Below are 15,659 nucleotides of genomic sequence, written 5' to 3'. Positions count from 1 at the left end.
AAATTATTTGTAAGTACATTTATATAAAGATGGTTGTAAAAATATTAATGGCAATGATTGTATTTCGTTGAATAGGATACAGCTAAAAGATCTACATGTGAAACAATTCAGCCCTGTTTACTCCTTCCTGTGGGCCCAAATTCACATTTACTTTGGGTACAGTCTCACTTGTACAACTGTTTAAAGTGACACAATCTGTGACTACGCTGATGAAACATTATATGTGGATGCCAAAATTAAGATTAAGTTTTCACAATTTTTATATGTAAAATGAAATTCCATTGTTTGATCAAATGTTTAGAACAACTCCATTCTTCTAAAACAGAATACACTTTTTTTTTAAAAATCAAATTACAACAGAAAAAAGGTCAGTGTCCCCATCCCTCTTCCTCCCTATTCATATATTCTTTTCTAATCATCCTATTTTAAACTCTGAGCACATTAAATGAGATCCAGGAGTAAATGTGAAGAGAAATAAGCAGGACAGAATCATTAGATCCTGAACCAAGAGTTTGGAGGTCTCATCAATTTCATGCAGCCCACTCCTAAAGAAGCTATGTGCTTGTTGCTCTCAGATATTTGGTCCTCTATTGTTCTAACATCAATTTCCTTCTCATTCTTGGGAAGGCCATTTAGTCGTATGCCTCAGTTTTCCCACCCTAACATTCGTCTGCTTCGCAGCAGTGCTGTGAGGATCAGGTAGCGAGAGCGTCTTTGCTCCACAAAGGCAGAGTGTTCTCAGTTGTAGAGTTCTTTTCTTGGATTTTGCAAGTACTTTCTTCTACTTACTAGCATGCTCGTAGCCTGCCTTCATGCGCTTGTATAGCCTGTATCTCCATTCCCATGCTTTTAGTTGCTTCTCTTTTTCTGTGTTGTCTGTACCAAGGCCTTCATTCATCACTTGTGCAGACAATTCAGTAACTCGCTGCTGTGCTTCCTGGACCAATGTACTCAGATGCACTGACCTGCTTTCCATGTTAACAACTACCAAGAAAAGGGAAAAGTAAGTAATTGCTTGGTAGACTTATGTGGCAAAATTCTGGCCTTATGCATTCCGGTATAACACATGTAAGGTCAAATCCTTGAACACTCTCTGTCTTCCAGTAGTTATCTTGTCATCAAGTGGATTAGACCATGCCAATTTATACCACCTAAGGATCTGGCCACTTAAATGGGATTAACAACATGAATAAATTGAGCAAATTTTATCTTCCAATGTTTCTCATATGTTTAAAAATGTCTCAATTAGACTGAAATTGCATATATATATTTTAAGTTGGTGGAATATTAAAAATGAACTAAAATAATAAAGCTTTTGGTTTCTATCCTACCCCTACTTTGCCAAAATATCATAAGCTTTCATAGAAAAAAAGAAGGTTGTACTGGTTATAAACACATACAGTACATAAATCTCTACAAGCAAAGAGAGATCTAATTGGCAAACTTAAGAATGAGAGTTTTGTGCCTAAGGGCCATGGATGGTATAGATGGATCTCTTTCCAGGTTTTCTTTGTGCCACAGTTTTGCCCATGTAATATCTAATCGGTCCTCTGACAGACTGGACAGATAGCGAGCAGCTTGACACATGGAGATTTTGCTTTTCTCCAGTGCTCAGAATAATTTTAATTTGACGTTTAGCAGTTCAGATTGCCTGTATGAACTACTATGTTCTAATAAAGATGAAAATGAAGATCGCATAGGTTACAAACTAAGATAGGTTTGATTTTAGCCCAAGTCCACAAGACTACCCTAAACCAGCCCCTTGATTATACAGTGAACTGTGGTGAATCAAGCCCTATTTTCAGAAATGCTTTTAGCCTGAAATTGTTCAAACTATTTGCAGTTTAGAAAATAGGACTTGTGTTTAATCTGAAAAGAAATGCAACCACTGATCTGATGTTCAATATGCAGGAAATAGTGTACAAGAGAAGGAATTCTGAAATCACAGAAAAACTTTTCTCTGGTGTCTGGTATTTTTGCAGAAGAGCGCTGAGATATTCTTAATTTAAAAAGCCCCTATTTACAGAAAACACTGCCCTAGCACAAGCAGCTACTCTTAGCAATGATGGGGAGTTGCTATGTAGGGACAGCCAGGCTCTTGTTTTCCCTAAGGTTTTTACAGGAACAGGATGAATCTTGCATAGGACACACCGATCATCCATTTGCATAAGCCAGGAGCAGTAGCCATTTCTGAAAACATCAAACTGTACCATATAAAGGACCAAGACTCTGACAGGTTTTTGACATCAAAACACCACATGAGCAAAGATGTCTGCGCATATGAATGTGTTATTGCTAAACTGGAATCATAGGATTATGGGACAAATGGGATTGGAAAAGACCTTTAGTCCAACCTTCTTGTTCAAAACAGGGTCAGCTATGAGGTCAGACCAAGTTACTGAGGGCATTACCCAGTCTGGTCTTGAAAACTTCTCAGGATGGAGGCTTTACAACGACTCTAGGCAACCTGTTCCACTGCTTTACTGTCCTTATGGTGAAAAAGGTGCTTGTTTTATCCAGTCTGAACCTCTCGTTTTAACTTTTGCCCTCTGTCTCTCATAACAATATCACAATGGAAGTTTAGCAGAGTCTAAGAATAACCCTACACACTAATGCGAAAAGTGCCATGGGATCTTTAAAGCCACAGGAGGAGAGCAAAGAATTACTCAATGCCTCTGACATCCAAAAGGTTGTTTTTGAAGAATATTTGTCTCTAAGACTTCACTTTCAGAAGCTGGCTTGAAGCCATCCTTCTTGAAGTTTGATCATTCTTCATATGGACATCAGAGACATATGGCCAGGCTTACTGGAATCTGCTGGTATCCTCAGAACTGCCTGTTTACTGGGAGGCCAAAGGTGATACGGTTTCCTGGATCCATGCCTACAATAAGCATGCAACACATCTGATAGCACAACAGGACTGAGGAAGGAGATTTTATGTGCCAGAACTTCAGGTGATTGAGAATTGGCATTGGTTCAAGTTCTCACTAAGGATCTGGCTCTATCTGTTCAATCAAGATTCTGATCCACACTTGTCAGGTCTTGGTAATGTGTCCAATCAGCCACTGGAAATTTTAATCTTATTTTTATTTGGGTTCACATGAACAAGCCAAGCCAAACCATGAGTATATGATGAGTAAGAGTGACTGAAAAGATAACCCGGTGGGCTTTGCATCCTCCCCAACTAAATTAATATTTTAAATGCTGTACTCTCTGATCGTACTTTGTGTTTAAGAGATGTTGGGTTCCTGTTGAGATTTATACAGTCTGAGCTCCATGTGGAAATGAAGATCATAGTTTTACTTTCTATTGCTTTATCTGCTGTTGTTCCTATTCCAGGCAGAAATCCAGGTGATACAGATGGAAGCTGTCTGTCCTCCAGATCCTCTTTTTTACAGCATTAGGTTAGGGGCTATAATGAGATTTCAGCTGGATGACTATGGCTAATATAGCAGAAGAGCAAGAGTTTTCTCTGTAGGAAGCTTTCTGTGTGTACTTGGAATGGGGAATTCCTTTACCCTGCAGTCTCCCAGATCTGTGCATCTGTCCTATACACTTCCAATCAGATTAAGAGATGCTTGTGTCCTGTCCCAAAATTGGGGTAAGTCAGAATTTTACCTTGGAATCCCCTCCCCTCCCACTCAGCCTGGGGAAGTCTTGCTCAACTGCCCACCATAGAGAAATGAAAATGCTCCCACTGGGTGCTGGATCATGTTCTTGTAGCCCTGAGATCATACAAACAGAATGGATTTCATTCTAACAGGGTTAGTTAAGTACAGAAAGCAAAGCAGAAAGACTAAAGAAAATAGAAAGTGACTGCTATCAGTTCCACAAGAATGAAGTCACATACAAAGATGCTGTGAACCTTTGTTTTGAGTGCTGAAAGTAACTTTTTGTATTTTGCTCTCAAGTAGCAACTGTAAACCCTTAAGGTAAAAAAACCCCAAAACAAACAATTGATTGCTTTTTATTGAGAATGCTTCATCTATTATTTCAATCAGAAAAACTAAAAATCAAGATAAGTGAAGTGGAAATTTGGTGGGTATATTTTGAAATGGAAATGAGGTGGTTATATATTCATATTCTCTGTGTTCATAGGCATGTTTGCATTAATTACAGGAAATGAATACTAATTTATGATTGCCCCTGCTCGCCATCGGACTGCATTTATTTACAGATGAGGTCAATGAAAAATTAGTTTAGTCTTTTTTTACTGCTGTTTAGAACACTCAAGACTGTGTTTTCCTCTAGATTTGTCATGGTTAATGAATGTTGCTTCAGCAGTCAATCATGTACTCTAAATGCTGTCACACTTTTTTTTAAAGCCTCAGTCATGAACCATGACAGAAAAATAAACAAATAAATATAAAACTAAAAAACTCTTTTCACTGAGCAGCTACACTATGCAAAAATCTCCAGGGAAGGTTAAAGGAGGCCAGAATAAATGATAATGTAAGTGCTGTGGACATAGAAAAGCAATAAAGGTGTACCAACACTGAGGGTCTGGCAAAAAAACTCAACACACACACGCACATGCACACACACTCTCCAGTGAAAAAACTGGCAATGTTAGTAGCCTCAAGGTGCAATTTCCTGGAGCACTGAGATTGACATGCCAGCACTAAATGTTGTTAATTTAACTAACTTCAAATTAATGGCAGAGTCTGCAGTGGCCGAACCCCTCAAACACAGTCTCATTATAGCCTTGCTGGGAATGTCCTAAATATAGGCATTGACAGTTTAAAACAAATTCGCATGCATTGGTGTATTTTTAGACACAAGTAAGGCGTCAGAGTTTGTGTCATGGTATACAGTTGATTAATTGGGTTGGTAAGTCACCCTCCAACCCACAAATAAAAATGCCCATGAAGGAATACAAAGGAGTTTTATAACTACAATATGTAGTTATAAGCAATATTGGTATTCCAGTAAAGTGAGAAGGTCTGGTTTGTGTTTAGATTTTCTCTAGTTCTGTAGAACTTTGAAATTCTCATTTAAGTGGGATTTTAGGCCATTTGAAGACTAGGAGTGAGGAGTCTGTGGGCAATGGAAATGATAGATTTCAACGCAACCTGTCTCCTGAAGGCAGCATAGCCAAAATCAAAAGGATAATAAAAATAAACCAAAGTCTAGACAACCCATCGTCCTTTTCATTTTTGATGACAAACTCCATATTTCAGACCATGATCTTTGAATCACCCATTCAGTCCCTGTTTCCATATTTTTAAAGATTTTTTTCTCAGTATTGAGATTAACTCAGCTGCCCCAGTGTTAATCACATTACAAGCTCAATCTGATTCATCAGTTGGTGCATCTGACATAGAGAACAAAAAAGATCTACTGAGCACACATTCAACAAGCAGATATTGCTGCAAACGTCCACCAGCACTGTGGTACTATTGCTGGTATGATCATCTTTATGATAAAATCAATCCATTTTTGTGTGTAACGTAATTAATTTCCCAAAACAGCAGCAAACCTAATCTTCTACAGGCAATTACCCAAGTCAATTCAAATTGTGTTCTTTACTTACAGTGTGGGCTTTCCTTTGCCCCAACGTGTAGAAGGGTCCTAGCAATAGGGACGTTGTTTGTCAAAATGGCAATATCCAAAGGAGTTAGTCCCTCACTGTTTGGTGTGTTCAGGTCCAGTTCCTCCAGTGTGTATTGATAAAGAAGAATCTGAACAGCATCCAGATCTTGCTGTTCTACGGCCTCAAACATAGCTTCATTGCACTGGAAATTCTGTGTATCAATAAAAACAGAAAATCAGTAGAACTTTTCAAATGTCAGTGTTTTAAAAATGAATTGAGAAAATTTGTGTTTTGTGAGATTGCTATAAAATATTGATCCTCCAGCCCCAGCTTAGGTTCAGCTAGAAACATGGAAATTGCTTGCAGCAAAACTGAGCTTGGTCTGCCTCTGGACTTGTATGCTTGAACTTGCTTCAGGTCTGTGGGAAGATTCAAGTGAGATTCAAACCCATACAAAACAAACCCATACTTATTTAGACGTCTGTCCCATAATCAAACTATATGAGCAATATTATATGTTTTCAGTGTGAAGCTGGGTGAAAGACTATGATTTTGGCAGAGTCTTGGACTACTGAGTTTTTCAAACTCAAAATTTAAAGTAAAAATCTACAAACTCAGGTGATCAAAATCCAAATCAAACAAGCTATTCTGGAGAAAAATCTTCACAGCTCCAGTGTGAGCTAGTAATAGGTACTGTTCATTCAAATACTTCCGTCATTTCTAGGTGCTCATATTTTTGCATTTAACTTGTAACTAGAAGCAGCTTTGAAACGTATAGTCCTTAAATAAAGCAGTAGAAATGAGACTGAAAAGATTGACTGTCCAGTGTGCATGTCCAGAAAGTGATGTGTCTGAAGAGCAGAGAACACAAGCAGCCAAAACCAAGAACATACATGGCACCGACTCTCAAGCAGGGAGAACCACTGAACCTTTTGCTTATCAATGTCAAGGAGATAAAAGAATGGTATAATACAAAGAAACTTATAGTTTCTTAATTGAGCTGGGGAGTAGCAGGTACAGGAGAGTAGCATGGCCTGCAGGTTTCTGTTATGAGAACATCCTTCTGGAGCCTACAGTAATGACGTGTTATTTGCCAAGATTCTTTAAATTGTCTCCGAGCATCTCGTTGCCATAATTACCCAATAGGTTTTTTTCCCCTCTCAGGAATGAATTAGTAGAAGCAAGAGGCCCAGCTATGCAGGGAGGGCTCAGCATGTGGTCACATAAAGGAGCTGAGATCTACGTAGACATATTTTGCCAATGGGCAAACTAAAGAAATGCATACATAAGAGAGCAAGCAACCCAGATACATGATGTAAACTAGCTTCCTGTGTCCTGAAACCCACATGGAGGAAACACAGAGAAAATTCTTATATAATAATGTATTCTTTATGATATGAAATAAATATTGAATTGAAACCGTCTTCTACTGTGATTAGAAATTAACATTTCAGCCACATCAAAACTTTTCTTTTTTAAATTGATGTAGTTTTATTTGGAATATCCTTGTCCAAGTTTTGATCTCAGTGAAACAACACTTTCTGAAAGAGCACTGATCTGCTGGAACATCTTCTGTCTCCTCCTAAAACGCAAAGACTAATGGTTTGCAAGCAGTTCTGAAAACCAGAGTCCACAGCTACACTTTGGAATTTGATCAGTTCTGCAAGTTTTTTTCAGTTGTGCTTGAAGTTAACAGTGTCTTCAGAAATTCTCAGGCCTGACAGAGATCTTCTGGTCTACTGTTTTGCATGTGAAGTATTGGTACCACACTAAGAAATTGCAAAGATAATGTTATCTTAGAGTTTTAATATGGACCCCACCTATGCTAAATATTAGGGATCAGCAGAAAAAGACGACAGATGTACATTAGATGATCTTTACCCAAAATTGTCAATATAGAGAAATGAGATACATTAGACGACTATCTAAGGATGAGATGAACTATGCAGCAATAAAGCAAATCTAGGAGACTAGTGCCAACTTGGGAATCTACCTTTTAGACACTTAAGTATAAAAGATAGGTCATGCTAGAGAAATATTTTTTCTGTAGATTTCCATGCAGAATAAAAGACACTACTTAAATGCTTCATCAAAATGGGTCTCTGTCAAATTCTTGTTTTCAGATTCTTCTCTAGGTTGTAAGATTCAGATTTAATTTCATTATCAAATACTTAGATCATACTTCAGTGTTAGGTGCAAGAGAAAATCTCAGAAAAAGGAACAGTTGAATGGTAAGCAGCTAGATTTATCATTCTTTATCCAGCCCTCTGTTCAAGGCAAAAAATTGTCTTTAAGGACATATACTGTCACTAGAGAGGGCACATCTCCAGAAAATTTTAGAAAAGAGGCCAGCACATATTTCTTTTATTATAAGGTAAAACTTAAAAATGGCAGAAATTTTTACTGCAGTGCAGCAACAGTTCTTTTCATTCCAGTAGCGCCACACATCTGCTGTCTTGCTTATATAACACCTTATCATCCTGAAATCAGAGATCTTACTCTTATTCTGGCGTTTTGCCCCTACCCTCAATGGATGAAGTGCTCGAGCTAGAAATTAAAAGAATTTTAATTAATTTTAATTATAATTACAAAATATTTTAATTAATGGTATGATTCTGATACATGCTATATGTCATCAACTCCCACTCAAGTCAATGATATGCATTTAACAGCTGTATGTCACTGTGCAATGTACTCAAAATTAACACAAATAGATCATTGATGTTCCACCTAAAGAGGGAAAAAAAAAAGCTGTGCTCCTTCACTCTTTGAAACTTCATTGTTATGAATGCAGAACCGTGAACAAATAGATTGTTTTTTCATATAAATTATTAGAAATGCAAAATATATTTACCAATTCTCCAAAAATATATATCAACCTTCTAAAAAGCATTAATTTCATCACAGTTTACACCCGTTTCAAATTCTTTTTCTACTGATTTTGGAGCTTCCTCTATTCTGTTGTTTATGGAAATAAAGGGTAATTAGCTTCAGAAGCATCTGCATTTTGATCCAATCAGAAAACAAGCAAAATCATATTACTCTTGTAACTGATCACAGCTAGGAAAATCTACTTATTTAACAGTAATTTCATAAAGAGCTTACTACAAAGGTAATTGGTTGAAGTAAACTGAATGACTATATTAGTTTCCATTTCTTTTAGTTAAGTTCATTTTAGGAAACACTGGCTAGCAGTCTGAGAGCAGAACAAAAAGGTACAGCTGATGATATTACTCAATGACAGGCTTGTGGTGCTCAATTAGGACAGGAAACTAGGTATTTCTCGGTTCACATTTCCACTTCTGTGGCACTGGGCACATACGTGGTTTTCTACTTTTTTGAAATCAGAACAGTCATTCTCTTTTAATTGACTTAATGTATGTGCATAAAAGTTAAATGAGTTAGCATTTGTAGAGTGCTACCCTAAGTGCTCAATACCATTATTTGGCTTTAATTCCAATTTTGTGTGAAATTCAATAGATCTTGTACTACATCTCAGGAGTTTTTTGCGTTATATAAAACCAAAAAATCCCTGTTATATAATGAAAAAAGATGGCTAACTTCAGTATTACAGCTGGAATTAACCCAATGATATGGCTGACAAAAGCATTTGGCCCTTTTCAAATATATACACACACCCTTTAACAACAGATTTTACCTACCTGTATGATTATCGTAGAATTATTTTAAGAACTTTGATTTGAATTGTATTTTTTGGATTCAGTTATCAAGATTTAGACCTGCCTAGATGCCTTTCAAAATGCATCTTTGGATTTTTGCTTGCCAAATTAAATACCTAAAGTATTTGTGAAATATTGGCCTTAAGTAAGTTGCTGAACAGAATCTAAGCACATGCTTAAGTTAATTCCTCATAAACGCTCTTGCCAGCTAATCTGTTAGCAAGAATGTTTCACCAAAAGGGAAAAAATAAAAACAAATTTCTATTTCTTCATTTCATTAGAAATCTGATTGAAAAAGCTGCACTAATTTAAACAAGAAACAGAGCATGAATTTTATAAGCTACTTCATCCAATCCAAACAATTATGAGACCAAATTGCAAATATCAGGTTTTCCAAATGAACAATTCAGACCCAAGCAATACGCTGAAATGTGTTGGCAAGTCTTGTAACTTCAAAGAGTGTAAAAACATGGGAACTGTGATATGGCCTTTCTAACTGGGCATGGATGCATCCCTCATCCACATAGCAGTGCGCATCTAAGCATGCTATATCTATTTCAGTCAAAAAATATCCTGGTGAAACAGCAAAATATCTACCATGTTTTCAGCCATGCCAGTAAATTGCCCCATTTGGAAGTCTGCATCGAGCCCAGCTCTCCAAGTCCAGAAAAACATTCTACATACCTGACCAACTTTTCCCCAACTATTTGCTTTCACACAGAAAACAGAAATATATTTGAATATTATATAGTTTTCTGTAAAAATCTGATCATATTCTATGTAAAAGACACTGTAGTATTGCAGCATTATTCAAGACATCTGCAGCCCAGGGGCAAGAAATTCAAATAGGGGTAAGACGTAGTATCTTTAGACCCATGTGCTCAATTTTATTCCAGCTGGTATTGTCACAAATACTAACAAGAGCCTTCCAGTTTCTGCCTTCATTTACATTCGCTAGATAACTTTCTTCTGCTCTGAAAAGACAAAACCATTGAATTCAAAGAGAAACTGAATCACATTTACAAGTGATCAAGTAAAGTTTAGGGGGCAGTTTTTACCCTGCTTTTTGCTTGACTCAGTCCGGCAGCCTCTAATCATTAGCTAGACAGCTGTGCTATGTGATTAATTTATTTAGGTGTTACTCTGATGCACAAACGTATATACTGAAAAGGACTACAGTATTGCTTTGCCGTAAGTAATAACCATGTTCCAGTAAGTGATTCAGTGCTGGAGTGTTTAGAAATGCAATCTTATGAAGCTTAATTAAAATGAAGTGCCCCTTTCAAGATATTTGCTCTAGGTTTGACTGAAAAAGTCCACTATGTGCTACTGGAGTTGGAAAAAACGTTAAAGTAGTTTCTGCAAAGACTTGTTTTGATAAACATGAGTTCAAGAATAAAGCTATTTTGGGACATTGCTATGTCTGCAACAAGACAACAATTTACTGAATGGAAAGTGTTGCACAGCAAGAGAGAATGGAAAGAAAACTCTTCACTAGCCAAAGCTGAAAGAAAACAAATTCTAACAAATGTTTTTCACTTGTCTGGAGACATGATTTTAGTCATTGACTTAGCTCTGTAACACAGAAACTCAATGATTAGAAAATACATCAGCTAGCAACTTGACCTGGAATATTTCCAGCCCTTCCTTTACTGATGGTTTCCTTGCTATTTATTTCTAGGGAAAACTGTGAAAACAACAGGCAGAATAGATAGACTGGGACCCAAAGCCTTTTGAGTTTGGTGGGAGTCTATTCGCTGTCTATTGTGGACACCAGCTCAGACCCCAGGCTGGTAATACCTAGAGGTACCTATGCTCACTGTAGGTCAGCAGTGACAAAAGCTATGTCACTCCCATGACAGTGTAGTGGGTTGGGGGAAACAAAGTTAGCGCAAGTAAGTCTATATCCCATTAAGCCGCCATCCACTTCACAATGTAAAATTGAGTCTCCTAATTACGATTACTGATTGAATAGGCACTCGCACCGCCTGACCAATCTGGACTGAAAAGGGAGAGAAGTGAGATTGTAATTTGCTTTGTGGATAGCAGAGGACTTGAGCCTCAGAAGCAGTACACTGCTCTTCAATCTTTGGGCTATGTTCATTTGCCATTTCTCTTCTTTTTAGTTAAGTATGACAGAAGACCCCGTATTTGAAGGAATATGTAACTTGAAGTGTATCTTTAGAGAAACACTGGTCAGAAGATATGCTAACAGACTGGCATTCATTCAGTCTACACATCAGTCTGCTCTGACATGCTCCCCAGCACTAGTTTATCCTCCTCTTTCACTCGCTTAGTCACACACAAGCTTGCCATTGAAAAGAAAAAGGCAAGAAAAGATAGTGGCTAAAAAAATTCATCTAAAGAATCTTTTCCCACAGTTCATACTTAGAGGCCCAAATTCAAGTGATCCCTACAAACTGAAAGCATCTGGAAACCCACTGCGCCTCAAAAGCACAGCTGCTGGCTACTATGCAAAGGCTGTTCTCCAGCTATCAAGCCCTGTTTGAGTTTCAAGGCTTCTCCTTCTGTAAAACAAAATCTATTGGCTCTGGCAGAGCTGAGAGGAAGGAGCCATGATCCCCTGCTTCCTTCACGTCATAGTCTTTCTTCACAAGAGACACAACAGTGTTAATTTTAGCTTAGCTCTTCCATGGGGCATGCGTGGGTCCTCTGACTTCAAGAAAGGAGTGATCCTAGGGGATAGGATCATTGAATTGATTTTAAAATAATTTTCAATTCTTGCATTGATTAATATAACTTGGCTCACACGTAACAAAGATTTGTGAGGGTTAAAGGAGTCTAGAGTGTGCTTTTTCTTCTGACAAAGTGTAACATTTTTATTATCTGGCCCAACCGTATTCACAGTTTAGTCCTGCACTGCGCTAAGCATCTGTTTTAGTGCAGCAGAGTAATGGTTCCAAGAGGTGTCTCCTGGCGCATTCACAGACACTGTCATAAGTCATTGCTCTTCAGAAGTGGAGAGGAACTCTTTTCCTCAAAATAATTCAGAGAAGTTGAAGGATGTGTCTGTTCTTCCTACTTATGGAAAAGGGGAATTTATTTTTTTTTGGCAATATCAACAGCAGGTTCATGTTCCTCCAGCAAATATAAAAGATTCTGTTTGTGCACTGAACTTATACTGTGCTATTATTCCAGGGACACAGTCTGTTCTTCTAAATGTATATGCTGGAGGTTGTGTAATTTCACCAGCACTGGCATAAATAGGAGCACTCATGAGCGTTAAGTCCAGCAGGTGCTTATATGCTTTCCTGTACTGGCACCAGAGTGCTCGGCTGTGTTCTGCGACTAGGGTGGGGTACCCAGGCCAGCCTGCTTCATATGTGATCTCCTTTTTCCATGGTCTTATCTAGCGGCCATCACCACAGTCTGTGAACAACCTTGCACGTATCTGTCACAGCATGTAAATTCCACTTGCTCTGTTGTTTGGAAAAATGGGAACTTCTATTAAGGTCATCTTCAGTTTTCTCAAAATACTTTTTCTTCATTTCTTGTAAGAGAAACACCTGTGTGTTTATACTGAATCCATTTTTGTCCCATTAATGCCAAGTTAAGAACTTACTCCTAAAATAAAGCATCATCACTTGAGTAAGGTAGCTTTTCTTTAGCCTTCAAGAAGGTCAGACTTTATTTTGACACAGGATCATAAATGGTAAGTCTGGGAAGAACGTACAGCACTGGTCAGGGAACAGACAAAGTGAGATGATGAAAATTGTACAGATTAAAAGCAAACTGATTACAGAGATTAATAGGACAGTAAATTGGCAGTTTGATAAATATCAAGTAATTACCGTTGAGGTCTTACGGAGACTGAGCCGGTCAGATCGAGCTCTGAAATATGCTTCATCAAAGGATGTATGACTCCCCTTAAACTTCTCTGACAGGTTCCGATATAACCGCTTTGCAGCATTTGGAGAGGATGGCACACTGTTCTTTTTAGTCTGAAGGAGACTTAAGTTATGCATTTGCTGTGTCATTTTCAGCTAGTAGTTTCTAGAAGAAAAAACAACAGCTATTTAACAAGGTTTTGCTACACTAACATCATTGATCAGAACTGTATCATTGGAATACCATACATGGTACATTGCAAGACTTCTATGGCAAAAATCACTTTCACACACAGTTTTTGAACACTCAGAAGCACATTTTTGGGCTTTTTAAAAGCCAAATTGCTCTCTATGGAATTAGTCCCATGAATATCTATGGGGAGGGAGAATTAAGGATGGAAAAATAAAACAGACCACTTCAGAACTATTTGCTAATTTGTATAAGGAGAAGGGGTTTTGTTTAATGAGGGAAATGGCCTTTTGACAGAGTGAGTTGTGGTAATACAGGTGTCAGAAAAATGACACCCAAATGTAAATGTTACTATGCGATTTGGATAACGTACATAATCTGCATTTTGTCAGTACAATGGTTTCTTAAAACAAAACTGAAGCAATTGAGAGGAAAGAAATCTAACTGATTACAGAACATGGTGCAGGACTGAGTTTAACTGGTCAAGTGACTTAAGGTTGACACAAGCACAACTGTGGCAAGACATGCTTTATTTCCCACATTACTATCTGCTAGCAAACTGTGTGCTCCAAAAGCATGTGAGGTTTTCAGTTGGGTGGGTAGATTATCTTTCTCTAGAGACTCAAAGCAGTATTTCTCACTCAGGAAGTATGGCTGGATTCAAATACTTTTTCATCTCTGAACCCATCACAAGCTACTACAGAAATAATGCATGAACTTACATTTAATTTGCATCAAATGCTGACATGTTATCCAAATGAAAGTCCATTGCTACAGAGAATGCTTTTTGTTAGAGTTTTGAGGAGCATTTGGCAAGGGAGGGAACCTGCTCTGTGACCAAGACTCATAAGGCATTATGTTTTAGCAAATAACAGCTGAAGCAGAAAACCTATTTAGGCTCTGCTGTAAGCATAATGAGGCATATGTGCATTTTTAGTTTAAACTACCTATGGCCAACTAGTGTCGGGGTTATTGCAAACAAAAACCTTACACTCTATGTTTTACAGTTAAAATAATCTGTGATTCTAACGGTTGCTGTTTACAGTTTCATACTGAGTAGTTTCTTCCCTCAGTTAGTAGACAGGGACTGGTTTTGTCTATATATTGTATAACTTCATCCTGCTCTGTGTTTGCCCAGTCGATTTAGACTACAAACTCTTCCAAGAGGGACTGCCTCCTCTCTCTAAGACTGCCTAGCCTAATAGGTTTTCCATATTATCTCATAATTAAACAATACTTTCTATGCTCTAAGATTACAGTCATTTTTCTGCATTAGGAAAAATTGAATTAATATTTAACTCTCTAGAAATACTTTATGTGGGAATAGTTTTACCTTTCTGAAGGGAAACTAAGAATCAGATTTGACCCAACTGCAAGCACAGGAAGCTATCCCAGAGATTTCTGTAAGTGAAGAGGTGACGAAAATGCACAATTTCTTCACATTTCCTTTTTCCCTGCCAAGAGTGTGTACACATTTATAAGACAGGATGGCTCTCTAGAAGATCTCACAGTTGTAATAGTAAATCTGGCTACCCTTTCAGACTATCTTTTCCTGGAAATAAGCTTTAGATTCTTTGTACTATGATACAAATCCTGTAACTTTCTGTTCTCATGGTCTCAGCCTGCATCTAAGCAAATCAGACTGCAGGACCAGACTCTAATAACTATTTACAATCATAAAAGCACTCTTTACTAAACACTCGCCCTGCTGTTGAGGCTGCTCTTTGGCATGAATTGGTCTAAGATTAAAGACACCACCCAAGTCTCATAAGCTGTCTACATCTTCCTTTCTCATTTGTAAATTGTGGTGAAGCAGACATCCTGAGCACAAAAGTATCTGATTACTTGTAATCTCACATACTATCCAAGCTCATGGGGTATCGAAGAGAGACCAAGTCCCTGAATGAAGAGAGACAGAGTCAACATAATTGTCATATGTTATGAGAAGACTTTGTTAAATTAGAACTACAGTATGTGCAATCAGAAGAAGGGAATTATGTGAGCTGCATCCCTGAAACTAATGTGCAAGAGTGGATATGATAAGAAACAAGCTCTCTGGGACTCAGGGACTGACAATACTACAATGATTTTGGACTGCTTTTCTCTGAGCTCATGGAAAAAAGGTAAAGTGAGGCTCACACAAGCAATTCATCCTGCCTTTTAATTATTACATGCATTTCAGCAGTGCCTACAAGGACTAACTGAAATCACTGTCTCTTCAAATGAAGCATTTTATTCTCTGCCCCAAACAGCAAGCTTGCATAGACTAGATAGAAAGGCTGAGTGGAAACCAAGGAACATAGCAAAATATGTTTAATCAAAGTCTCTGTCATGAGAAGTTGCTTGTTAATGTCAAACTAGAGCATAACACTAAAATTATGATCACCAATGCCAACTCACAAATGTTC

At 37.8% G+C, this 15,659-nt stretch overlaps 1 protein-coding gene across 1 annotated transcript in view; it reads right to left on the bottom strand.

Moving 5' to 3' along the window:
* Window positions 1-13,211, bottom strand: part of ANKFN1 (ankyrin repeat and fibronectin type III domain containing 1) — a 64,123-nt gene extending 50,912 nt beyond the window's left edge. Inside the window, exons 1-3 of the mRNA XM_019474229.1 lie at window positions 13,026-13,211; window positions 5,534-5,744; window positions 790-984 (exon numbers count right to left, since the gene is read on the bottom strand). Coding sequence (XP_019329774.1) covers window positions 790-984; window positions 5,534-5,744; window positions 13,026-13,211 — 592 coding nt within the window. The remainder of the gene's footprint in view (window positions 1-789; window positions 985-5,533; window positions 5,745-13,025) is intronic.
* Between the last annotated feature and the right edge of the window lie 2,448 nt (window positions 13,212-15,659).

This window comes from Aptenodytes forsteri, unplaced genomic scaffold (assembly GCF_000699145.1).
Source record: "Aptenodytes forsteri isolate BGI_AS27 unplaced genomic scaffold, ASM69914v1 Scaffold153, whole genome shotgun sequence".
Taxonomy (NCBI): Eukaryota; Metazoa; Chordata; class Aves; order Sphenisciformes; family Spheniscidae; genus Aptenodytes; species Aptenodytes forsteri.
Note: the sequence above shows the minus strand (reverse complement) of the source record. Positions and strands in the feature narration are given on the sequence as shown.